Consider the following 27,258-nt stretch of genomic DNA (forward strand, 5'->3'; position numbering starts at 1 on the left):
ATAAACTTCGCCAGTCTTTCACTAAATTCATATGGGCGGGTAAGCGCCCAAGAATAGCCTTCCAGAAACTAGCCCTGGGCAAATTGGATGGGGGACTCAACTTCCCAAATGTTAGGGGATATAATATAGTTTGTCTTCTCCGTCACGTTATTGACTGGTTACATGGGTCCTCATACCATTCTAACTTCCCTCTAGAGTCAGCGCTCCTTCAGCCGTGGAACCCGGTAGCACTTCTCCATACCTCCCACTCCCGAATGCCGACGCAACTTAAGAGCTTTACCATTCTGAGAGATACAGTGATGGCATGGAGGGAGATACGAAAGATATTTAAACTTCCTTTTCTCTTGTCCAAAAGGATGCCTCTCTTCGGACATCCAGAACCTCCTTGGGGAAGCTCTCCAGGATGGGCGGTGCAGTGGATGGCCAGGGGAGTCACCCAGGCGGGCCATTTGATTAACCCTGTGAATAGGCAATGGTTTACCCCATCAGAAATCTTGTCCAAATTTGATCTTCCTCGGTCTCACTTCCTCTATGTTCAGCAGGTGTATGCCTTCTGCTCTACCAGATTGCGGAACTTGGGGGAAGAGGCCCAAAACCATACTCTGGATGGTATCATGGGAGCCGCTCCTGGAACAACTTCCATCTCGGTATTGTATAATGCCCTTAGAGATTCTTTCCTAAAAATTGACAAGGCAGCCCTGTTCCCATCCTGGGTTAGGTGGACGTCTGACCAACTAATCCAGGAACAAATCTTGCAAGGGTGGCAAAAGGTCAGAAAATGTATAATAAATGAAAGATGGAGAGAAACTTATTTCAAATTGGCACATAATGCACTCTACGGTTTTAACATACTCCCCTCTCCGCAATTTCCTGATAGAATCACAGCCTGCCCAAAATGTGACCAACCCCTCACTAACCTGTGGCACGGGGTGTGGAGCTGTACGCACACCCAAACATACTGGAGGGCTATAGCTGCCTATGTCCACTCACACTGGGAGATAGAGATATCACACTCCCCCCAGGCCTTTCTTTTCCATCAGTTACGACCCCCGGAGGAAGACACTGTGGTAAAGATACCTGACATAGTACATATAGTCATACACGTAGCATTGAGGTGTTTGTTCCAGGAGTGGCTTTCAGGTAAGACTCCAGATGTCCCCGTGGTAATATCCCAGCTAAAACGACTCTTCGGCATAGATAGAGTCTATGCTGAAAGGCACAAGCATTCAGGGATTAAGGGGTTTTTTGATCGCTGGCGCTCCTTTCTGGAATCCCATCACACAGCTCAGGAGATACATGACATAATGTACCCCTTCAGACTTACTGAGTGGTATTGTCAGCATGATCTGGCAGGAACTCTGGGGTGCCTGCGTATTTAGCAGTCACTTCAGGGAAGACCTGGTCACAATGGGTCTCCTCAGATGTCCTTGTGCTTCAGGAGCAAGGTGGGTGATGGGACAGGGGAAGCAAGGGGGGAGGGGGAGGCTGTCGAACTAAGGGTGATGTGGTCAAGATTTGGAAGAGTATCGCACATAGACACGAATGTGTATTAAATTAAGTTGCTTTGTGTTATTCTGTGACATGTCGGATACCTCTGTCTCCTCACCATGTATTACTGCCTGTATCTTGAATATGTTACATTTCACTGTTGGTTCTTTCCCTCTCTCCATTTGTTTCGAGAGATGGGGTGTTTGTCAGTTTGTATGTAAATCAAAATTCTGAAAATTGAATAAAATTTATTTTAAAAAAAAAAAATGCTATTTGAATATCATAGGCTAAAAAGATGCACAAACCTTTATTACGAATATAAGGTTTGATATGGTTCCAAACTCTAGTGAGAAGGCCAGCTTTCAACCGATGATATGGTGCATTAGACACCAAAGTTGCAAGGCACTGCCAAGAAATAAAGGGTAATAAACGTCACATATTATGCACACTAACATTTAAAAGGTTTTTTTTTTTACCAAAGCCCCATTTCTCAGGATATATCTTCACAAAAGAATGCTTGTCCTGTCCTTTAAAGGGGTAGTTCACCCAAAAAAATGTTTCTTTCAAAAAAATAAAATGTCCTGTCCTCCAGTACTTATCAGCTTCTGTATGCCCTGCAGGAAGACTGGAGATTTGTTAATAGAAGTAAATTACAAATCTCTGGCACCAGTCGACGTAAAAGAACAAAAACTGTTTGGTGAACTACCTCTATGGAGAGTACAGAATGTGTTCATGTATTTGACATTGTAGTACTTCCAGCATGAACATTACCTTAATTATTTGTGTTAAAGTTTGTGATGAGGACTCGGCAACCACCGCGAGCAGCAGGCACCTGTGCAGCTCCCGAATACTTGAAGCAAGTGTGACAGAAAAAGGAGTGAAGGCTCTTTTATGATCATTTGCATCATCAGCGACTGAAAGGAACTGTTTGGATCCATCGAGTATAGCAGACAGGACTTGAAGAGCACAAGCGCGGGTCTAAAAGAGGGAATAAATAATGACATTATAATTAACCTCACAGACAACCAAGAGGAGCAGTTTCATTTATTGTTCCTTCCTATAATGCTCCAGACACAACACGACTAAATACCTTGGGTGAATAATCTTTAAGCACAATGGTCATCAAAGACACAGACTGCGGACTTCCTATTCCTGGCATATCTGGAACAAACGCTGACCAATAGCCATAAAGAACTTTCTTTTCAATAGATTTTATTGTAGACAAAAAGCAGGACAATGCTCCTTGCCTTACTTTAGCTTGAAATGACCTTAAAAAGGGAAAAATATGGACACATTACATAAAGCTAGAACACAGAAAGGGACCATCATTTATTTTGCATATACTCATTTAAAGGAGAAGTCCGGCAAAAAATTTTTTGTCTTGCCCCCTAAAAGTTATACAAATCACAAATATACGCTTAGTACGGGAAATGCACATAAAGTGCTTTTCTCCCTGCATCAAGGCTCATTTCCTGGATAATATGGTGATGTCACGACCCGACTCCCAGAGCTGTGCGGGCTGTGGCTGCTGTAGAGAATGATGGCAGAGGGATGCTCAGTGTCCCCCTGCCATCATCCTCTCCATCAGAGACTGCCCGCACAGCTCTGGAAGTCGGGTAGTGACATCACCATTTTATCCAGGAAGTGAAGCCTTGATGCAGTAGTAATCAAGGGGGGGCATACAATACTTTAATAAAATTTTCACCGGACTTCTCCTTTAAGAGACTCTACCAGCAGGTTTATGGTGTCCTATTTAGCATAAAATAGTGACAAAGAAGCTGAACAGTATGATGTATCACACTGTTCTGTGCAGCTGATTCAGAGATATTCTCCTAAATAACATGGACACTAAGTAGTGCCCTCCATTGTGTGTGTGCCCTTAGTAGTCCTGGATATTTATGAGAAGTAAAAAAAACTCGAGCTGCTGATTGGCGGTTATCTATCCATGCTGTGTATAGTCAGTCAAATCAGCAGCTGGAGGGTGAGGGTGTGGAAAGAATCCTATTCTCCTGCATATTAGGAGAACCACAAATGACCCAGCACTTGAGAAAGTAGCTTTTCATGGTTAACCTGGCACTTCCTGTTTTCTAACTCTCTCCTGTTTCTTGAGAAAAACAGTCAGAAAACAGGAAGTCCTGTGTATCCAGGGCCATCTGAGCGCTCAGAGAGAAGGCAGTCGTGTAAATGACAGACATATTATGTCGTGACTCTCTGTACTGGCCGGAATTCCTGTGTTTAGTCTGTTTTTTTCAACCAGCACAAGTGAGAAAATCTGCCTTCAGGAGACTGGACCTGGATTTCTGGTAAGTTCAGCTTTGTTTTACAGCATGAGAAGAAAAAAAAAAAAAATGAATAAATGAATGAATGTAAATTGCAAACTTTCTTTATATCACATCTACTGTTGATTTAGATTTTGAAAGTTATAACAACAGTGACAATTTGAAGTTAAACATGTTTGCACCATATCATATCATATGTTCACAACACACTACATGGAAAGACCCATATAGATGTCAATGCACATTGCACATTAGTCTATATCGTATATACATGTCATGTAGTGTGCTGTGAACATATATGCTTCAGATCCAGAATGGGGCGGACAGAACAGTCCTTTTTAGGTACTGAACAGGTTGGAGTAGAATCCCTGAAACTGTTTGGAAGGGGGAGGACTGGGACCACCATTGAGGAGATTTTGAAGCGCCTGAAAAAGTGGAGGAGTGCAGGAGATTTGATGGAAAGCAGCGAGGTGACGGAATGGACACAAACTCGATCTTGTACACTGAGGACACCACCTCTTGAACCCATACACTGGCCACATGGGCATACCACATATCCTTCAAGGAGAACAGACCAACCCCACTTAAAGAGGATGTACCACCAGGTACATCCTCTTTAATCTGAACCCACGGATCGAACAGCGCCGTCACGGGGAAGCCGATGCCGTGGTCCAATTTTCGGTCCGCGGCCCGATTCCTGGGTACGGCGCCGTTCTATGCATGGTTACCGGCTGGTGCTCAAACACTGGAGGTAGGCCGGCCCGCCCCCAGTGGGAGGGAATTCCCTCCCGTGTATGACGGAATTCCCTCCCACTGGGGGCGGGCCGGCCGACCTCCAGTGCTTGAGCACCGTCCGGTTCATAGAACGGCGCCGTGCACGGGAACCGGGCCGTGGTCTAAAAAACAGACCGCGGCACTGGCTTCCCCGTGACGGCGCCGTTCGATCCGTGGGTTCAGATTAAAGAGGATGTACCTGGTGGTACATCCTCTTTAAGGGAGAGACCAGAGAGAGGAAAGGAGCTTCAGGAAGAAGACATAGGGTGAAGAGCATGGCATGGGGCGAAAGGGCAGGAATGGGGCTGCCAGGATGACAGGAAAGCCTGGTCTTAAAGGAGGGTTTCCTGCAAGAGGGAGCATCCTTAGGAGGACATCGCCACACCAGGGCTTCAAAAGGATCGGAACATCCCGGTAACCAGACATGGTGAATAGGGCTGGCACAGAGGAAGTGGAGGAGAGAAATGTCACCCACTGGGCGAGCCTACCTGTCCCAGGGAGGTACAGAAAAGGGAAAGGGGGATAAAAGACACGCCCACACAGGAAGAGGGGGCTGTAGGTGTAGCCCAATAATTGCAGAATGCACCAGCGGGAAGGTGCACAGAATGGGTGGGCGTTTTACTGTATGGGCATTTGTGTCTACCTCCTACTGACTCTAGACTAAAACAGAGTTAGCTTGGTGTCTGTAGGAGGGGTATAGTCTGTCAGGCGGAGTCACTTCTTCTATCTAGTGTCGCCTCCTAGTGCAGGCCGCCTTTACTCACTGGTGCTGTGTCCAGGTGTCCCCCAATGAAAGGCACAAGAAATCCACTATACGCAATCATTCACTATACGCAATCATTTAATCATACCAGTGTCCTTTTATTTACACCAAACAGGTCAATCCATTTCACAGCTAAGAATTGCAGATATAGAACAGATTTCTTTTAAGTGTAGAGGGTGAGTGACAGGATTAAAGGGGCACCTCAGTGATGGAAATCATTTGCTAGATTGCTGCCCTTCCGTACAACATAAACATCTTATTCATAACTCACCACACTCCCTCCCCTTGTCTCAGGTACCCCTGCTAAACGCTTCTGCCACAACTTCAGGGACAGCAAACTCTTGTCAGCAGTGACAGCCTGCTCAGCCAATAAATGAAAGAAGGGACAGTGCCATGGACTAGTGACTGTCTTTTCAGCTAGCTATAATAAAGTTATTACTTACCTGCCAAGGCTCCTCTGTGTCCTGCCTGTTCCCGGTTCGCTGCCACTAAAGCTTCTGAAGCTGTCTATGAAGTGACAGGCCATGGCGCTGTCCTTTCTCGGCCACTGGTTAGCTAAGTGACGACCAATCACTGAGACACAACTTTAGAAGCTTCACTGGCAGCTGGGTTGAGTAGGGAAAGGCCAGGAGGACACCAGGGAGCCTGGACAGGTAAGTAAATATTTATTATTTTCTATATAAAGCAAGGGCTGCATGGACATCACTAACGAATATATCTATCTCCCTTGATGCACAACTGAGCCACATAATAAGCTCTGTAAGTGAGCGCTGATCTGTAATACTTGATAGTCCTTCCTATGTTTCTGTTCATCCCCATGATGTGTCATATACCTTATTTTACTCTGCAGACCTCCTTCTGCATCGGAATATTCAGAGTCACTGCTGTATAACTTCTTAAATCTTGAAGACTGTGACGCTACAGGATCTTTGCCAATAGTTTTCATCGGTGATTTCTGGGGACCAAGGTAGACATTTGCATCACCTGCAGACATTGCTATTCTGTCCAGAGCAGGTACAAGACCATCCACCAATTCGTTCTCAGTCTCATCCTTTTTCTCTTCTCCATGCTGGCCTTTCTTCTGTTTACCTCTAGATTTCTTCTTTCTGTTCTGCATTGAAAAAAATAATAATAATAAAAATTATATATATTAGAATATGTGGTGTTCTACAGCAAAATGTCCCCCCCCCCTTTCATTATTATTTTCTTTCAATAGTAACATGGCTCTTAAATGATTTCTTGTTGTAATTTTACAAAGGGGATGTATAGCCATGGCGATGGGGGATAGGGGCGTGTATAGCCATGGTTATAAAGGATAGGGGGGATGTATAGCCATGGCTCTAGAGGGAAGGGGATGTATAGCCATGGCAATGGGGGATAGGGGCGTGTATAGCCATGGCAATGGGGGATAGGGGCGTGTATAGCCATGGTTATAGGGGATAGGGGGATGTATAGCCATGGTTATGGGGGATAGGGGTGTGTATAGCCATAGTTATAGAGGATAGGGGGATGTATAGCCATGGCTCTAGGGGAAAGGGGATGTATAGCCATGGCAATGGGTGATAGGGGCGTGTATAGCCATGGTTATAGAGGATGGGGGGGATGTATAGCCAAAGCTCTATGTGTATGTGTGTGTGTGTGTGTGGGGGGGGGGGCTGTAGCCATTGTCGTAAAGGGTGTATAGACACTGTTGTAGGGGGAGAATGTATAGCCATGGCTGCAAGGTGGGGGGGGGGGGATGTAAAGCCAGCCATTGTTGTAAAGGGGGGGGGGATGTAAAGCCAGCCATTGTTGTAAAGGGGGGATATGGTTGTAGAGGATGTGTAGCTATGGTTACTCAGTGTATTTAGTGCTAGTTTCAGCTTCCTCTCAAGACATGTTTCAATACTACATAAATTTTTTGCAGTTTCGTGTAAATAGGGTTAATATAATCACAATACAGTGTACATATGCTATAGTTATGATTTATATTTGCCAATAACCAACAGCTTTTCCTTTGTGCCATTATCTTCAATAACACCCCATTCATACAGCTGTAACATGCAATTTTGCAGCATTTCTTGGTGGCACGGCTCTGTTGGGCACTTTTTGAATGCTTAAAAGGTCTGTCAACCCATTCGCATGCCGTGAGCTGACAAATAGGGCAAAAAAGCCAACGTTACCTTGTGTAAAGCTGTCGGCCTTTTTATATTTTTTGTTCGGGGATGAAGCATCAATAAGACATTGCCATGCTGCAGAAGTGGGCAGCTACCACCGCTTCCTGACATGCTGTAAGCTAAACCAAGCTCTATACCTATCATGTGTCAGGACCGTGCACGATAATGGCTGAGGCTTCAGCACATCACTGCGAGTCTGTTTTATTAGTATACAGAGTGCAGGGACAGGACCTATAGACTCCCTGCTGTAAGCTGAGCCCTGTATTCTCAAATAGAGATGAGAGCATTTGAACTCTAGGCATTTGATTACCAGTGGCTGCTTATGGTGGTATTCATGTGTTCCAGGACTCCCTAGGGCTGCATCCACCATCTTCTCTAGCCACTAGGAGTCAAATGCTGAATGTTCAAGTTCTGACAGACCACCTTGCCAGACTAGAAAGACTCCACCACTTCCTGCAGGACATACAGCAGCTGATAAGTATTGGAGATTTTTACATAGAAGTTAAATTACAAATCTATACAACTTTGACACCAGTTAATTTTAAAACTATTTTTTTTTTTACTGTTGTTCCCCTTTAAAGAGCCTAATAAATACATACTTTAGGCAGGTTTACTGTCTATCGTCCTGAGCTCAGGTCCACGTCACACTCCTAAAAGGAAGAAACATGTACGACAAGCAATTTTACAATGTTTATGTGTATGTTACCCAAGTTGGTCGAACTGAAGCGGATTCACTTTGCTCTGATTTTATGGGTGATCTTCCATCATACTGAGGCAAAGGTAACGGATACAGAACTGATGGCATTTCTATATTGAGTCCGGGAAGTCCATGAAACATATATTTCTGCAATAAATTATAAAGGAAAGTTACTTAGCTTGACTAGGGCTATGCAATATAAGTAATGACAAGGATGACCCCCACAGAAACCTAGTCCCTTTGTAGACAGCAGTCATCTGGTGTACATTTTCACACTCACAATGTCTTACTTTTCCTCATACTTTTTTGCACACTCTCTTGTACGTTTTCTGCTACCTCCAGATCTCATAACATTTACTACTTCAGTCTGAGGAGGTAGCACTGGATAACATCAGTAACTTTATTATAAGTCCACTTTCTAAGTATCTCTAGTACCTAAGTGAGGGGTGATGTATCAGGTGGTCTTTGGCTTTATTTTATATATTCGTATATATAGCAGTGATGATAGTCAAAAGAAAGAAGCTGGAATATTTAAGAGAGGACACAAGTCAAGAGATTGGGGCACATGTTCATATTATCAGCAAAGTCAGGCAGGTCTAAGTACACCCATTATCCAAGAACTAAGGCACCTGAGCGTACCATGTGCAGACTGAGGCAACTGATACTCTCATACACAGAAAACAGGCATACTCCCTGGGACTTTTATTATAAATCAGCAATTTTGGGAATGTAATGGTTCACACCAAGTGGGATGAAACGTGTCAATAAAAAAACACAGTACTAAGTGCAAGGAGGCACCCGCAACACCCAATCTATAGTTATAATAGACAACCATTAAATTGAATACCTTTAACACGGCAAGCAGCGAGCCAAGCTGATCAGATTCCATTAAGACCATTTTGCTACCGTTCAGAATTGACTGGATCCCCTTTAAAGCGTTCTGTAACAACTGAAAGAGAGATCAAGAAAGAAGGCAGATAATATAAAAAAAATGAATACACGATACAGTAAAGAGACACACACAAGAGGACAACTATACAGATACATGTAAACGGGACTGACTCATGGTGTATGTGGGCACAGACACACAGTCCTATCTGCACTCATCTGAACTCTATTACTAGTATATAGACTGGTAGAGGACATTACTGAAGCCAGGAAAGAGGTAAGTAACTCACTATTAGGGTATATTCACACGGGCGGGCTCGCAGCGAGATTCTCGCTGCGAGCCCGGCAGGTCCTGGCAGTTCCCATACACTACATACTTGCTGCGGTCTAAACGACCGCAGCGAGTATGTAATTATACCGCCCTTAACCCCTTCTGCTCCTGCCCGACTCCCCCGCTGTAAGCATATATTACCTCTCTCCTTGCTGCACGGGTCCGGCGTCCTGCTTTCCCGCCCGGCCAATCAGTGGCTGCGGCTGGGCAGCACACTGATTGGCCGGACAGGAGAGCAGGACGCCGGACCCGTGCAGCAAGGACAGGTAAAGTATGTTTACAGCGGGGGAGCCGGGCAGGAGCAGAAGGGGTTAAGGGCGGTATAATTACATACTCGCTGCGGTCGTTTAGACCGCAGCAAGTATGTAGTGTATGGGAACTGCCAGGACCGGCCGGGCTCGCAGCGAGAATCTCGTTGCGAGCCCGTCCGTGTGAATATACCCTTAAGGCTCTATTACATTTATCTGCTAAATCCGTCAGATATCTCCCTGTGTAATAGACTGTTGGCAGAAAAAGCCCCTCCACCCCGCTCCATCTAGTCTGCCCTTATGTTATTTCCTTTCTTATTATCTTAGGATATATAGGCATATACCAGGTAGGTTCGCATTCAGTTAGGGCTGCCTGATTATAGAGCCGTGTGATAAGACTCTGTAAGCGAGCACCAATCTAGCAGATCGACTCCTAAGCATAAAGAAGAACTGCAGTTCAGTACATGGGAGGTCAATCTGAACGCTCACTACATAGGAAAAAATTTATCATGTAAAAATCTCAACAAAAAAAAAAGAGCTGGCAAATAGAATGTAGATCCCAGCACTCCTCCTCACTACCCAGTAATGTTTCCTAGAGCAAACCAACATAGAGGTGCACATATAACAGCTCCTGGTAATGCTCCGCTTAACAGCTTTAGGAATGTAATGTCTGGTAAATAGCCATACCAGGACACCTAAATGCTGCAATCACTATTGGTCACGCGATATGTGCAGGAGCTCACTAGTCCTGGATATTCATGAGCTCCAGCAAACTCAAGCCACCAGCTGCTGATTGGCAGTTATCCATCCATGCTGTGTATAGGCAGTTACCTGTCAATCAGCAGTCGGATGGGGGGGGGGGGGGGTCGGGGTGAATCATGAATTCCATTTTCTGCATATTAGGAGAACAGAATAATGTAGGGAATACACCAATCTGTTCAGCATTTCTGTCACTAGTTTATGCTGCCCTCATTTAAGGCCACATAAACATAGTGACAGATTCCACTTAAGTTCTTGGCATTTTGCTGGTATGAACGTTAAGGCTGGGTTCACACTAGGGCTGGGCGATTAATCGAATTAATTCGATTAATTCGATCAGAAAGTTAGAATCGATTAGATTTTTTGTGAAAATCGTTAATTCGATTTTCACAAAAAATTACTGCGGGCGGAGCGGTGAAGGGATGGGCGGCGCGGTAAAGTGTCAGGTCCAGAGAGTGTCAGGGGGGCGCGGTGAGGTGCAGGGCCAGCAGTCAGGAGAGATGTGGTACCGGCGGCTCCAGCCTCTCCACAGAGCCGCGGCCCGCTGTACAGCTCCAGGACCCGTAGCGACGCTATCTCCTTCTGCTGCAGTCCGTGCCGCCTCCTCCTCAGACCGGGGACCTGCACGCGTGACAGGAAGGGAACCGGACGCAGGTCAGTGTGGCTCTGTGGAGAGGCTGGAGCCGCCGGTACCACATCTCTCCTGACTGCCGGCCCTGCACCTCACCGGACCCGACACTTTGCCGCACCTGCCTTAGTCCCCCTCAGCCCGCCCAATACCCCCCCCAGTCACCCCCAGTCCGCCCCATACCCCCTCAGTCCGCCCCATACCCCCTCAGTCCGCCCCATACCCCCTCAGTCCGCCCCATACCCCCTCAGTCCGCCCCATACCCCCTCAGTCCGCCCCATACCCCCTCAGTCCGCCCCATACCCCCTCAGTCCGCCCCATACCCCCTCAGTCCGCCCCATACCCCCTCAGTCCGCCCCACACCCCCTCAGTCCGCCCCATACCCCCTCAGTCCGCCCCATACCCCCTCAGTCCGCCCCATACCCCCTCAGTCCGCCCCATACCCCCTCAGTCCGCCCCATACCCCCTCAGTCCGCCCCATACCCCCTCAGTCCGCCCCATACCCCCTCAGTCCGCCCCATACCCCCTCAGTCCGCCCCATACCCCCTCAGTCCGCCCCATACCCCCTCAGTCCGCCCCATACCCCCTCAGTCCGCCCCATACCCCCTCAGTCCGCCCCATACCCCCTCAGTCCGCCCCATACCCCCTCAGTCCGCCCCATACCCCCTCAGTCCGCCCCATACCTCCTCAGTCCGCCCCATACCCCCTCAGTCCGCCCCATACCCCCTCAGTCCGCCCCATACCCCCTCAGTCCGCCCCATACCCCCTCAGTCCGCCCCATACCCCCTCAGTCCGCCCCATACCCCCTCAGTCCGCCCCATACCCCCTCAGTCCGCCCCATACCCCCTCAGTCCGCCCCATACCCCCTCAGTCCGCCCCATACCCCCTCAGTCCGCCCCATACCCCCTCAGTCCGCCCCATACCCCCTCAGTCCGCCCCATACCCCCTCAGTCCGCCCCATACCTCCTCAGTCCGCCCCATACCTCCTCAGTCCGCCCCATACCTCCTCAGTCCGCCCCATACCTCCTCAGTCCGCCCCATACCTCCTCAGTCCGCCCCATACCTCCTCAGTCCGCCCCATACCCTGCAGTCCGCCCCATACCCTGCAGTCCGCCCCATACCCTGCAGTCCGCCCCATACCCTGCAGTCCGCCCCATACCCTGCAGTCCGCCCCATACCCTGCAGTCTGCCCCATACCCTGCAGTCTGCCCCATACCCTGCAGTCTGCCCCATACCCTGCAATCTGCCCCATACCCTGCAGTCTGCCCCATACCCTGCAGTCTGCCCCATACCCTGCAGTCTGCCCCATACCCTGCAGTCTGCCCCATACCCTCTCAGACACCCCCAGTCTGCCCCATACCCACTCAGTTATTCCCAGTCTGCCCCATACCCACTCAGTTATTCCCAGTCTGCCCCATACCTTTAGTCCCCCCCATACCCCCCTCAGTCACCCCCAGTCTGCCCCATACCCTGCAGTCTGCCCCATACCCTGCAGTCTGCCCCATACCCTGCAGTCTGCCCCATACCCTGCAGTCTGCCCCATACCCTGCAGTCTGCCCCATACCCTGCAGTCTGCCCCATACCCTCTCAGACACCCCCAGTCTGCCCCATACCCACTCAGTTATTCCCAGTCTGCCCCATACCCACTCAGTTCCCCCCATTCCCCCCTCAGTCACCCCCAGTCTGCCCCATACCCCCTCAGTGACCCCTAGTCTGCCTCAGTCCCCCTCAGTCACCCTTAGCTGCCCCAGTCCCCCTAATCTATTCCTGTATTACTACACCCATCATCTATACCTGTACTACTACCACACCCCTCATCTTTACCTGTAATACGACACCCCTTATCCACTATACCCTACACTATTACACCCTACCTAGATGGAGGCACATACAAGATCTCCTATACTATATGGGGGCACAAAGTACATAGGGCACACATTTGGGAAAACTACTTATATGGGACACAGAGGGGGCTTGTCTACTACATGGGGGCACAGGTGGAGCACTGTTACACTGGGAAGCAATACAGTTGTCTCAAATGTTAATAAAATAGTATCTGATGCTGCAGGGAGAAAAATGTCCTGTTTATTTAGCAAAAAAAAAAAAAATTCGAGATTTAAATCGAGAATCGTCCAAAAACAATTTTTAAAAATTAAAAAAAAAAAAAAAAAAAAAAGATATTTTATTTAGATTAATTTATTTTTAACTTACAGTGCATACTGATATTTCATCCACCACATTACATCTTGAAGCTTGGAGGACAGCAAGAAAAATTTTAAAACAGGTCATTCGGTATGGTTCTTCCAAGTAAGGTTCTCCTGGTACACTATGGGGGAAGAAAAACAAAAAAAGCGGATTATAATCACAGATTCAGCCTTGGAATCTTTGATGTGCAGACGCAGCTGTAGACTGAAGTTTGGGTTGCTGTGGAAATGTCCCGGGTGTCAGTGAGTTCCGAGCGCGGACCCCATTAAGTTAGAATACAGCTCATGCGTTTGTAGATGCCTGGGAAGTTTCCATGACAACCCACTTTTGCGCACAGAAGTATCAGAGGCTGAACACAATACACTTTATAACTATTATCACATGTACAAATCTAAAGCAACAAACGTCAGTGTTTCTTTAGCATTATATTGGGATTCCGTGAGTCCAAATCATCTTCTGGGACTTACAGAGGACTTATCCGCCAAATTGATTTTGCTTGTTTGTTCGCGGATCACCTAATAAGCTGCCCTGCATAAAAAGTTAATAATACCCCACCTGCTGACTGACCCCCCTTTCTTGAAATTACGAGAAAAATGAGAAAAATTATGAGAAAAAAGTAACACAATTATCATTGTTCCCGAAAGATCTAAAAGACCCACAAGCGATCCTATTCAGACACATGCTTTCAGCCGCCAGCTTATTAACCCTTTGGCTTTCAGCCAATATCCCCTCCTTGGACTCTTGGGAGTTACCAGATGTTCAGACTTTCCCACTGGGAGTTAAAGGCAAGACACAAGTTTATAAATATACAGTCCCCATGGTCCCTATGCTGTGACTTATCTGGCCCTGACTCGTCCTATCCTACCCCTCCAGAAGACACAATTAATCTAAGATCCATTTCCGTTGCATAGCTAGACACCAATTGTTGTACTATAGAAACTGGCAGCTGGTTATTCAGAATTGGTTTGTAAAATGTTCTTGACATGTTTTATGTTATCATTGCCCCACTGTTATCCCCCCCCCCCTCCAACAGGATACAATATATTTCTACAACTAGTCTTGTAAAGTAACATGACGAGTTTTGTACAATATTAGGCTATGTTCACACAACGTATATTTTTGTAAAACCACAGCTGTTGTACAACGGCCATGATTATTACGAGAATATATGTTACTTTGCCTTCTATGGGATCCCGGCCAGAGTGTATACACATTGTATACGCTCTGGCCGGGATCCCTAGCAGTGCCACAAACAACTGACATGTCAGTTTCCTGCGACCGCTATTCATTGAATAGCGGCCACAGAAAACCATGTCAGTGCACACTGTGGAGCCCCTGACGAAGTCACTGTGTGTGACGACACGCGTTGGGTCTGTACCAGGGCATCTGCTCCCATGTAATTTACTCCATGTGGCATATATGGTTGGGCACTTTTTGTTATGTTAGAGGTTCATATTAGTGTTTACAATGATTATATGATTTATTTGCACGTCTGCACTACAGCACTTTGGACTCTTTATATGGTATATTGCATTGTATTTATAGATCTCTTTTTTTGTATTTTGCCAGCCATTCTATTCTTATGCACTTTATGAGTTTATATTTGATCATAGTGGTGTGCGCTGTATTATAGTGTCCAGCTTTCTCTCGCTTATTTTTCATAACACTGTGGAGCAAGCGGCTCCGGCCGCTTGCTCCATAGTGTGCTGTGGGGAGTTCTGATGCAGGCACGCACGGATGCGCCCGCATCAGAACTCTGCGGCTGCAAAGATAGTCTGGACGGTAATGCAGGGATGATCTTTTCAGAGACCAGCCGGTCCAATACGTAGTCTGCACATAGCATTGAAGAGGTTATGCGGTCAGATAAAATACATGTTTAATAACTGGATTAAACATGTATTTTTTTAGCACTAGATAACCCCTTTAAAAGGTTTCAATCATGTGCCCCCTTTCTCTTCTTTCCTCCGGACTATACAGATTCTATTTTGTCGATTTGGTGTCACTAGAGCTCTATACAGCGGGATAACAATCTCACTCTTCCTATTGGTTATGCCTCTAGCTATACAGCCCAGCATACAGTTTTATATACAGCCCAGAATACCATTTGCTTTCCTTACCACCTGGCTGCACTGGTGACTCTTTTTACGGCTGTCAGAAATCACTACCACTAGGAGGGGGAATGATTCAGCATGTATTTTACCTAACTGGAATAACACTTTAACACTTGTAAGTCATAACTCGATCCCCTGTATCTGTATTATTACATGTCTTGACCGATAGTGAATTAAAAAAAAAGTTTGCACAAACAATCCAGCAACGTTCCTGCAACCCTGGCGACACCATTACTGAGACATGTAATAGGCTCTAAGCAAGCGGCGATCTAGTATATCAGTGCTGGTTTACAGCTCAGGACATGTAATACAGCCCTAATACTTCCCAAATCTTTCTAAACAAATCAAAGAGACTATTAAAGCATAATTAGTTAGTATCTAAAGTCTTAGCTAAAAGAGTACAATATTTGGTGGGGTTTGTGTCAATTTTTGACATGTAAGGCTAAGGACACAACCGTGTTGGGGTTTCACTGCAGATTTCATTCATATGGCTTCCGGTGCTAAAAATCCCACAGAACCCATTATAGTCAGTGGGGTCCATTGACGGGCACTGGTGTTTTGTCATGTGACAGAACAGAACAATGGAAATTAGCAGTCCAGATACGAACATAGCATCATGCTGTAAAATTAACAACTGTTACTTGATTGGTTATCGATTATTTAAAAGTGTTTATTTTCCATAGACAATAAAAACATGGCTTACCAGAGACACAGGTTGGCCATGCTATGAACGGCTGCTCTCAATAACTCAGGATCTGACTTGGCAGGATCACTTAACTGTACCAGTATTCCACTTGGCCCCAACAAATCTGGAAGATACTGGATTAAAAAAAATATAATAATAATAATAATAATGTTTAAATAAAAAAAATAAAACACTTCTAAAAGCACACTGGAGCAAAACAGGAACATAGTAACAGTTAGTAAGGTTGAAAGACAACAAGAGTCCATCAGGTTCAACCTAGGGAAACCCTACTGTGTTGATCCAGGGGAAGACGAAAACCCCTATGAGGCAGATAACAATTGCCCCATCACAGGGAGAAATTCCTTCCCGACTCCAGTGGCAATCAGAATAATCCCTGGATCAACGTATCACCGGAAATCTAATGCCCATAACTTGTAATATTATATTGTTCAAGAAAAGCATCAATGCATCCCTTGAACTTATTGAATAAATTAGCCATGACAGCATCATGTGGTAAAGAGCTCCACAGTCACTGCTCGTACAGTAAAGAATCCGTGTCGATGCGGATGATGAAATCTTCTTCTCTGTAGGTGTAGACAATGCCCCCTTGTCATGGTTACAGACCTAGGAGTAAAAAGATCACTACAAAGATCTCTGTACTGTCCTTTCATATAATTGTACATTGTAATCAGATCGCCCCCAAGACGTCTTTTTTCTAGAGTAAATAACCCCAAGCTTGATAGCCTGTCTTGATAACCCACCCATTCCCTTAATGACCTTTGTCGCCCTACCCTGCACCCGCTCTAGTTTAGCTGTGTCCTACTGGTGCCCAGAACTGTACACAATATTCCATGTGTGGTCTGACCAGTGATTAATAAAGAGGCAAAACTATGTTCTCATCTTTAGCATCTATGCCTTTTTTGATGCATCCCATTATTTTATTAGCCATGGAAGCTGCTGCCTGGCACTGATCACTAAAGCTGAGTCTACTGTCCACCAATACCCCCAGGTCCTTTTCGGAAGTAGTTTTACCCAGTGTTAACATAACACTTAGCACATAATTGTACTTTTTATTTCTATGGCCCAAATGCCCTTACATTTATCTACGTTAAACTTCATTTGCCATTTTGTCTGCCCAAGTCTCTAGCTTCTCCAAATCCCTCTGTAATATGATATTATCCTCCTCTGTGCTGATTACTTTACCCAGTATAGTAACATCTGCAAAAATGGAGATTCTACTCTGTAGCCCCTCTACAAAATCATTAATAAAAAATATTAAAAAGTGGACCGAACACTGACCCCTGCGGTACCCAACTAGTAACATGTTGCATCAATGACCACCCTCTGTTTTCTATCACTCAGCCAGTTACTTACCCATTTGCACATGTTTTCCCCTAGTGAAAGCATCCTAATTTTAGAGACGAACCTTTTATGCAGCACAGTATCGAATGCCTTTGAAAAGTTCAGATACACAACATCCACAGCCTTCCCCAGGCCCAGTCTATAACTGACCTCCTCATAGAAGCCGATCAGATTAGTCTGACAGGACCGATCCCTCATAAATCCATGCTGGCGCTGCGTTATAAGATTATGTTCATTAAGATACTCCAGTAAAGCATCTCTTACAAACCCCTCAAATACTTTGCCCACTATAGATGTTAGACTTACAGACCTATAGTTTCCCAGGATCACTCTTTGACCCCTTCTTCAATATCGGTAGCACATTAGCTATGCGCCAGTCCTGTGGAACAGTCCCTGTCATTATAGAATCTTTAAATATCAGGATAAGGGTCTGTCTAACACAGTACTTAATTTCTGCAAAACTCTAGGATGGATGCCTTCTGGGTCCAGTGACTTATGGATTTTAAAAGTTTTTAAAGAGAATGTACCATTAGGTACACTCTCTTTAAAATCTCACGAGTCGAACGGCGCCAGCACAGGAAAGCCGCATTCCTTTTTTGAACCGCGGCCCGGTTCCCCCGTACGGCACCGTTCAATTCATGGTTACCAGGACGGGGGTGAAGCACTGGAGGCGGGCCGGCCCGCCCCCAGTGGGAGGAAACCCCCGTACCTCCATGACGTGGCTCCATTGATTCTAAAGGAGCTGTTCAATTCATGGTTACCGGGACGGTGATGAAGCACCTTTTGTTGTGTTAGGCAGGTGAAATTTAAAAGAGGATTTACATTATCCCTAGTCATGTCATCTGTTATGGCATTCACCTCTGTGAATACAGTAGAGAAGAATGTACATATTAGATTGGCCTTTTCCTCATCTCTCTCCATTATTACACCCAGATTGTTTTTGAGGGGACCAACATTTTCAGTTTTAAGTAGTAACATAACATTGCAGCATGTGACCCAGGGATCATGTATCCCTCAATACAATTCTGCAGGAAGCAAGGGCAGGGGAGAGAATAACAATCAAGTATTGCACAACTCTCCCCATGCCCACGTTGCTGTGCTTGACAAGCTCAGGGACCCCCGCCAGAAGGATTCCCTCTTCGAGTCATGATGATGTCACGACTTGGGGGAAAATGTCCATCCTGGCTGATGGACAGCCCCTTCAGCCAATCAGTGACTGGAGCAGCAAACCGCCCCAGTCACCGATGGCTGAGCGGGCTGCCCATCAACTGGGTCATGTTGTCGGCTCTGGTGGATATGCCGAAGGCTAGCGGGGGTCCTAGAGTGGCAATCATACCTGAAAAACGAAACGTGGCCGGACTTCTTCTTTAACAGCTAAAGGAATATTGGCTACATACAGTATATGCAAACCATCATACCATGCAAAAATCACACTAGAATATATACAAAAATAAATTATTATAAAATAATGCTATGTTATAAACACATTAGAAAGCCAGATAAGGAAAACACATCGTAGACAACTTACCTTCTGGCATTTGTGCCCATTGGTGTACACTAATGCTGCCAGCGCATGCAGAATCTCCACGTGTGTCCACGAGCTGCATTGTTTCAAGGCAGAAATAGAAAACACAAGAAGAAAATCCAAATTCTTTTCATCGACAATCACCTGTCACCAAAGGCAAAAAGCATCAAAGGTTACGCTGGATCAAACAGCTCCTGATAAAAGACATCATTATGCACCTCATAAAATAGTCAAGAGGTAAATTATTCATGTTAGCGGGAGCAGCCGACGGCCGCCTCGCCATCTTTTATTTATTAGGCATGTTCTGCATAACACAACTTTACAAGATAATAATTACCCTGACCCACAAGGGCTAAATGCGGCTAGCTGTATCTCTACATCTGCTAATCCAGAAACATTGTTTACCTTAGTAACTGTTAAATCATTCCCATATAAACAGCTAAATGGGCGCTGTCATAATAAAAACCTTTTGATGTCAGGAAGACAAGTTAAAAGTCTAGATTGGTCAAGGTTTGAGTGTTCTGATGGCAAACAATCAGAAAAACGAGCCGAAAAAATTCCATGCACAGCGTGATCGCTCCCAGCTCTGTCACTGACCTCTGACCTAGATGGACTTCCAATAAAAGTCTATGGGGCGGGTAGAGGAGCGATCTCGCTTTCCTGATCGGTCAGGTTCTGAACACTTTCTTATGGGGTCCTCGTCCCGCAATCCCTATCCCAGGCTATGTTCTGGGTTCACAAGCACACGGAAACTAGCACAGGACTATTATAACAGCCTTCATGCATCGACTTTCGGGTCATGTTGAACACAGTAATATTTATTTTTTTAAATCACATCTTTACTTCCAAAAGTCCAGTTCCCAGGATGTAGTAAAATCCAGCTTCTTTATTAAGACAATGGTGCAGAGAACAGATGAATGCAAGAGGTTGATGCGTTTCGGCTACGGTGCCTTGTTCACAACCTCTAACCTTAGAGGTTGTGAACAAGGCACCATGTTCGAAACACGTCAACCTGTTGCGTTTATTTGTTCTCTGCACGGTTATCTTGAATAATAAAGAAGCTGCATTTTACTACTGCCTTGTTCTGGGGTTTCGGAGAACCTAGGAGTGGTCAGGATCAGGTGAGCCTACTAACCTTACATGTTGTACTTTTTTAGGCAGTGAGTACAATACATATACGATTCATATGCGGACAATAATAACACAGTAATATTTACATAGGAGAACACCACTATAAATATGAAATCCAATGCAGCATGCCAGTTTCATTTCTTTATAATTTCACATAGAATTAAACAGAAATCCTTGGTAGAAGCCGTGTTACACTGGGGGAATTATCAGCCACATGAACGTTCGTTAACAGGCCAGAGATCAGATGACTAATGAGAAAATACTTATTTGCCGACTGATCACAAATCTTATGCCAGTATATATAAATCATTGTTAGCAGCACATCTCCCTGTAACTGGACGCACAAACAGGTGAGCGATTGCACATGCAGCTATTCACCCTCAACAACTGCTGCTGGTAAATCATCATTTCAGTGTATAAAGGACCCTTAGGGTGGTATTACACGGGCCGATGGGGGCCCGATAATACCTGTAAACGAGCAGCGATCTGCTAGATCGTTGCTCGTTTACTTGGCCTATTACACGGCCCGATAATCGTTAAACAAGGGCTGCAGGGACATAGTTACCGATGTCCTTGCAGCCTTTGTTTAAACTGTATACATACCTAATCCATGGTCCAGGGTTCCTCTTCTTCTTAACTTCTCCCCGGGTCCGCGCACTTCAGCTTCACAGCGGCTTGTCTCTGCTGACAGGCTGCTCGGCCAATCACTGGCTGCGGCGCTGAGAAGCCGGAGCGCACGGGACCCGGTAAGAAGCTCTGAGGAAGAGGAACCCTGGACCATGGATTAGGTATGTATTCTTCTTTGCTAATCGTCAGCGTCGGCCGCGCACCGCTATTACACGTAGTGGTGCACGGTCGGCGCCTGACGATTATAGCTCTGAACTTATATCAACGATCAGCCGATGACAACGATCATCGGCTGATCGTTGTCTTTAGTACACGGAACGATAATCGGCCGATTATCGTTCCGTGTAATAGTACCCTTAGCTGTGGCATCAAAGGCATAGAATAATAATGGTGCGTTTACACAGAAAGATTTATCTGACAGATTTTGGAAGCCAAAGCCAGGAACAGACTAAACAGGGACCAGGTCATAAATGGAAAGATTGAGATTTATCCTCTTTTTAAATCCATTCCTGGCTTTGGCTTCCAAAATCTGTCAGATAAATATTTCTGTGTAAATGCACCATAAGGCAGACCTGCCGTGTCTACTTTGTGTCTATCTTTGTATTATTATCAAAGATGAGTGAATTTACAGTACAAACAAAGCAAATTGACTCGTTAGCTCGGTAATTTGTTTATCAGCCAGCTGCCGCTCTGCCCTGGGTGCCTGGAAAAGCTGGATCCAGTCCTGGGAAAAGTTTGCCGAGCAGAATGCCGAGCTAACGAAGCGATTCACTGCATTTGTACAGTAAATTTGCTCATCTCTAGTTATTATTTTTCCAATAGTCTAAAAAAAAAAAACCTAAAAATACTCAATAGGTTTCCTACCTGAAGTCTGTTGAGCAGATAATGTATGAGCTGACAAACTTTACTGACAAGGTGTTCTTGGTTCAGCTGAACAAGGCGACAAGCTTGAACCAGTAAGGCACAAACCTCCTAGAGAAATAAGAACATACAAGAGAATAACCAAGCATACATATTATAAACCAAAATGATACAGTCCTAGCAGGAATTGTATACTGGATTATGTTTATATTATATTATTATGTTTATATGATATATCATTTAGTTCAGCAATTTATTTGTCTGGGAAGGTTGAGGGACAGTCTATGACGTAGAGCAGGAATGAAGGCCAATTATCCATAGGGAAAAGGGAATGAGCCACTGCCAAAGGAGTCTTAGCTATAACTCCATGAAGGGAATAACTATGTTACACACTCAGTTTGGAGCCCATAAACTGGGAACAAGGACTAAATTTTGTCTATATTTTGATAATTCCTAATCACATAGGGAGTGGAGGTACAGGACAAGGCTGCGGCTACTTTGGTCGCATGACATGAAGATCACAATGTCCTAACACTGCATCTAATGACAATCAATGACTGTTACGGTGCCCCCGCCATTAGAGGGATGTACTGTTACAGGGCTGGGAAAGGCTTCTTACACCATATTTATATGTCAAGGGAGCTTTCATAAATGGGTCTGTGCTTCCGGAATGTAGAAAAATCTTTTATTCTATTGTATACAGTGCAGCATATCTGTAGAATTCTGTCTGTACACAGACATCGTCCTGCGAGCTCCCAGCATCATGATTAATTATGATGTCGGGAGCTCCGATACTGTTTGAAAGTTTGCGCTAGTGTACAGACACAGCCGTGCGTCAGCACACAAGCGAGAATGTTCAAACAGTATCGGAGCTACCAACATTATACCTAATCCTGATGCTGGGAGCTCTCAGGTAAAGTCTGCAGAACACCGTCCGTGTACGGACGGAATTGTACAGATGTGTAAATGATCCCTAAAAGCATTTTTCTACATTATGGAAACGCAGACAGATATATAAAAACACACGGCTGGTTGTCTCCTGAATGTCTGTGAGATGTCTCCCCTGCTCTTCCATATTGCTGCACAACAGACAAACAAGAGACATTTGGCTCCATGAAGTGATTATAATATATGTTACACACTCAGTTGAAAGCAAGGAGTATCATATGGGGAAGAGAAGGTACAGGACAAGAATTCTTTGGTCGCACGACAAGATCGCAATGCCGCATTGCAACACTGCATTGAATGGGTGTCAATGTGGTCATGGTGCATCTTTCTGTGATAAGTGTGCCCCGTGGCCTCCGTCTGATGGCAGGGACATCGTAACACTGTTGCTTCGCTATCAGCAGCAAAATGTGAAATCTAATGCACAGGCTACAATTCGCATGTCTAATTCCACAGATGCCGCAGTTGAGTTCTTGATCCTGGCAGATGAGGAAGGGTCCTGGCTGTGCATCAGATGTCAAATTTTGCTGCTGATAGCAAAGCAAGAGCCCCCCTCACCATCAGAGGGGCGCAGCGTTACGCCCCCCCCCTCACCATCAGAGGGGCGCAGCGTTACGCCCCCCCTCTCACCATCAGAGGGGCGCAGCGTTACGCCCCTCCCCTCACCATCAGAGGGGCGCAGCGTTACAATGCCCCTGCCATCAGACGGCGGCCATGGGGTATACTTATCACAGCGGCCACAGGTTACTGAGGCAATGCTAACATCATGCTCATTCATTCCTATGGTATACACAGCAGGCTGAGGGAGAGCTTCAGCCGGCACCATGCAGAGTATGTGTATATATATATATATATATATATATATATATATATATATATATATATATATATATATACCTCCTCCCGGATGCCCAGGCCGCCCTGGCTGTAATCCTGGGAGATGAGCTGGTCCAGCAGCAGGTTGATCTCAGTGCGGAACCCCTCAGTGTCCGATGGCTGCAGGCTGTACAGCTTGTTCAGGTGTCGGTGGAAGTCCTGCACAGGATCCGGCTGAGGATAGGTACCCAAAGTGCTCATGGATAAGGAGGACAAGTGCTGTGAAGCAGCCGGTGCCCGTCTGCCATGCGGCATCCCGGACGAGTTCCCTACACCTTCATAAGACGCCATGTTTCCCACAGAGGGTTGTTTGCTGTAGCAACCAACAGTCACTTCCGGGAACGCCGGAGTTCACGTCACGTAACGTCATCATTGTGCGCGGGCGGAGGAGGTTACTGACTGACAGGATATGTGTGGTAACAGTGACAGGGCTATATACACGGTGCCCTGCAGGGTCCTAGTGCCCTTACTGTACAGCAGCTGAGGTATCGTCTCTCCCTACCGGCTGTACAGCAGCTGAAGTATCGGCTCTCTATACGGTAGAGCCTAGAATGTATCCTCTCCTTTGAGTTTCTCACTGTAGAGGATACATTCTAGCATCTTCAGTAGTGAAAACACTAGAATGTATCCTCTCCTTTGAAGCTCTCACTGTAGGGGATACATTCTAGCATGTTCAGTACTGAAATGGCTAGAATGTATCCTCTCCTCTGAGCCATCCTCTCCTTTGAGTCTTTCACTGCAGGGGATACATTCTAGCATGTTCAGTACTGAAATGGCTAGAATGTATCCTCTCCTCTGAGTTTATCCTCTCCTCCGAGTCTCTCACTATAGGGTATACATTATAGCATGTTCAGTATTGAAATGTCTAGAATATATACCCTCTTAGTACTCAACATGCTAGAATAAATCCCCTATAGTGACTCAGAGGAGAGGATACATTCTAGCCATTTCAGTACTGAACATGCTAGAATGTATCCCCTGCAGTGAGAAACTCAAAGGAGAGGATATACTCAGAGGAGAGGATATACTCAGAGGAGAGGATACATTCAAGCCATTTCAGTACTGAACATGCTAGAATGTATCCCCTGCAGTGAGAAACTCAAAGGAGAGGATATACTCAGAGGAGAGGATACATTTTAGGCATTTCAGTACTGAACATGCTAAATATATCCTCTGCAGTTAGAAACTCAAAGGAGAGGATATACTCAGAGGAGAGGATACATTCTAGCCATTTCAGTAGTGAACATGCTAGAATGTATCCCCTGCAGTGAGAGACTCATAATAGAGGATACATTTTAGCCATTTCACTACTGAGCATGCTAAATGTATCCCCTACAGTGAGAGACTCAGAAGAGGAGATACATTCTAGCCATTTCACTACTGAACATGCTAGAATGTTTCCCCTGCAGTGAGAAACTCAAAGGAGAGGATATACTCAGGGGAGAGGATACATTCTAGGCATTTCAGTACTGAACATGCTAAATGTATCCCCTGCAGTGAGAAACTCAGAAAAGAGGATACACTCAGAGGAGAGGATACATTCTAGCATGTTCAGTACTGAAGTGTCTAGAATGTATCCTCTCCTCTGAGTTTCTCACTGCAGGGTATACATCCTAGCATGTTTAGGGCTATGTTCACACATAGTATTTCGGTCATTCTTTCTTCAACCAAAACTGAGTGCTGTGTTTTATGTGTGAACATAGCCTAGTAATGTAAAGTCCATCGAGTATCCTCTCCTCTGAGAGGGCATACATTCTAGAATGTTTAGTACTGAAATGTCTGGAGTGTATCCTCTCCTCTGAGAGGGCATCTCCACCAGATGTACCCTCTCCTCTGAGAGGGCATCTCCACTAGGTGTATCCTCTCCTCTGAGAGGGCATACATTCTAGCAAGTGCAGTTTTGAAAGGTCTAGACCACAGGTGTCAGACTTCATCCCTCGGCTGTTACAAACTACATTTTCCTTCATGCCTTACTTGTCCAGACATGGTGGGAATTGTAGTTCTGCAACTGCTGGAGGGCCTGAGTCTGACATCTCTGGTCTAGAATGTTCTCTTTTCTAACTGCAGGGTATACAGTCTAGTATGTATCCTCTCTTCTGAGCGTATATCCTCTCTTCTGAGCGGGTCATATTACACAGCATGATTAAGAGGTGAAAGCGAGCGGCGATGTGTTAGGTCGCTTCCCCTTTGTTCCCTGCACATTTTCTGTGTTATTACACACACAGACAGTGACAGGGGGAACTGCGGGCAGCTGCGGGAGGGGCAGCCCAAAAAATCCTTAGATTGTTCAAGCTGCCCATTGTAGACAGCAGCACTATCGTGATCTGGATTACTCGACCAGTTTGAAGACCACAATCAGCTGATAACATGGATTATTACACCAAATGATTATCAGACGTAACGGCCAGGAAACCTTTGGTGTAATACACCATTGTCTGTACAAGGAACAGGACTGGTGTGTGGGGTCTGTATACAGGGGAGAGGACTGGTGTGTGTGGGGTCTGTATACAGGGGGAAAGGACTGGTGTGTGTGGGGTCTGTATACAGGGGGAGAGGACTGGTGTGTGTGGTCTGTCTACAGGGGGAGAAGACTGGTGTGTGTGGTCTGTATACAGGGGGAGAGGACTGGTGTGTGTGGTCTGTATACAGGGGGGAGAGGACCGGTGTGTGGGGTCTGTATACAGGGGGGAGAGGACTGGTGTGTGTGTGGGGGGGGGGCTGTATACAGGGGGAGAGGACTGGTGTGTGTGGTCTGTATACAGGGGGAGAGGACTGGTGTGTGGGGTCTGTATACAGGGGGGAGAGGACCGGTGTGTGGGGTCTGTATACAGGGGGAGAGGACTGGTGTGTGTGGGGGGGGGGGGCTGTATACAGGGGGAGAGGACTGGTGTGTGTGGTCTGTATACAGGGGGAGAGGACTAGTGTGTGGGGGTCTTTATACAGGGGGAGAGGACTGGTGTGTGTGGTCTGTATACAGGGGGAGAGGACTGGTGTGTGTGGGGTCTGTATGCAGGGAGAGAGGACTGGTGTGTGGGGTCTGCATACAGGGGGAGAGGACTGGTGTGTGGGGTCTGTATACAGGGGAGAGGACTGGTGTGTGGGGTCTGTATACAGGGGAGAGGACTGGTGTGTGTGGTCTGTATACAGGGGAGAGGACTGGTGTGTGGGGTCTGTATACAGGGGAGAAGACGGGCGTGTGTGGGGTCTGTATACAGGGGAGAGGACTGGTGTGTGGGGTCTGTATACAGGGGGAGAGGACTGGTGTGTGGGGTCTGTATACAGGGGGAGAGGACTGATGTTTGGGGTCTGTATGCAGGGGGAGAGGACTGGTGTGTGCGGGGTCTGTATACAGGGGGAGAGGACTGGTGTGTGGGGTCTGCATACAGGGGAGAGGACTGGTGTGTGTAGTCTGTATACAGGGGGAGAGGACTGGTGTGTGGGGGTCTGTATACAGGGGGAGAGGACTGGTGTGTGGGGTCTGTATACAGGGGAGAGGACTGGTGTGTGTAGTCTGTATACAGGGGGAGAGGACTGGTGTGTGGGGGTCTGTATACAGGGGGAGAGGACTGGTGTGTGGGGTCTGTATACAGGGGAGAGGACTGGTGTGTGTAGTCTGTATACAGGGGGAGAGGACTGGTGTGTAGGGTCTGTATACAGGGGGAGAGGACTGGTGTGTGGGGGGTCTGTATACAGGGGAGAGGACTGGTGGTGGGGGGTCTATATACAGGGGAAAGGACTGGTGGTGGGGGGGTCTGTATACAGGAGGAGAGGACTGGTGTGTGGTCTGTATACAGCAGAGAAGACTGGTGTGAGGGGTCTGTATACAGCAGAGAAGACTGGTGTGAGGGGTCTGTATACAGCAGAGAAGACTGGTGTGAGGGGTCTGTATACAGGGGAGAGGACTGGTGTGAGGGGTCTG

The 27,258-nt window shown here is 46.3% G+C and overlaps 1 protein-coding gene across 1 annotated transcript in view; it reads right to left on the reverse strand.

Annotated features, from left to right (window-relative positions):
* The window catches only part of HEATR6 (HEAT repeat containing 6), a 41,345-nt gene extending 17,619 nt beyond the window's left edge, over positions 1 to 23,726 (reverse strand). The window contains exons 1-11 of the mRNA XM_069971493.1: positions 23,361 to 23,726; positions 21,522 to 21,629; positions 18,903 to 19,043; positions 16,031 to 16,146; positions 13,223 to 13,337; positions 9,005 to 9,106; positions 8,167 to 8,304; positions 6,138 to 6,415; positions 2,579 to 2,756; positions 2,260 to 2,466; positions 1,794 to 1,893 (exon numbers count right to left, since the gene is read on the reverse strand). Of these exons, the coding sequence (XP_069827594.1) occupies positions 1,794 to 1,893; positions 2,260 to 2,466; positions 2,579 to 2,756; positions 6,138 to 6,415; positions 8,167 to 8,304; positions 9,005 to 9,106; positions 13,223 to 13,337; positions 16,031 to 16,146; positions 18,903 to 19,043; positions 21,522 to 21,629; positions 23,361 to 23,630 (1,753 nt within the window). The 5' untranslated portion in view covers positions 23,631 to 23,726. The remainder of the gene's footprint in view (positions 1 to 1,793; positions 1,894 to 2,259; positions 2,467 to 2,578; positions 2,757 to 6,137; positions 6,416 to 8,166; positions 8,305 to 9,004; positions 9,107 to 13,222; positions 13,338 to 16,030; positions 16,147 to 18,902; positions 19,044 to 21,521; positions 21,630 to 23,360) is intronic.
* Between the last annotated feature and the right edge of the window lie 3,532 nt (positions 23,727 to 27,258).

This window comes from Dendropsophus ebraccatus, chromosome 5 (genome assembly GCF_027789765.1).
Source record: "Dendropsophus ebraccatus isolate aDenEbr1 chromosome 5, aDenEbr1.pat, whole genome shotgun sequence".
Taxonomy (NCBI): Eukaryota; Metazoa; Chordata; class Amphibia; order Anura; family Hylidae; genus Dendropsophus; species Dendropsophus ebraccatus.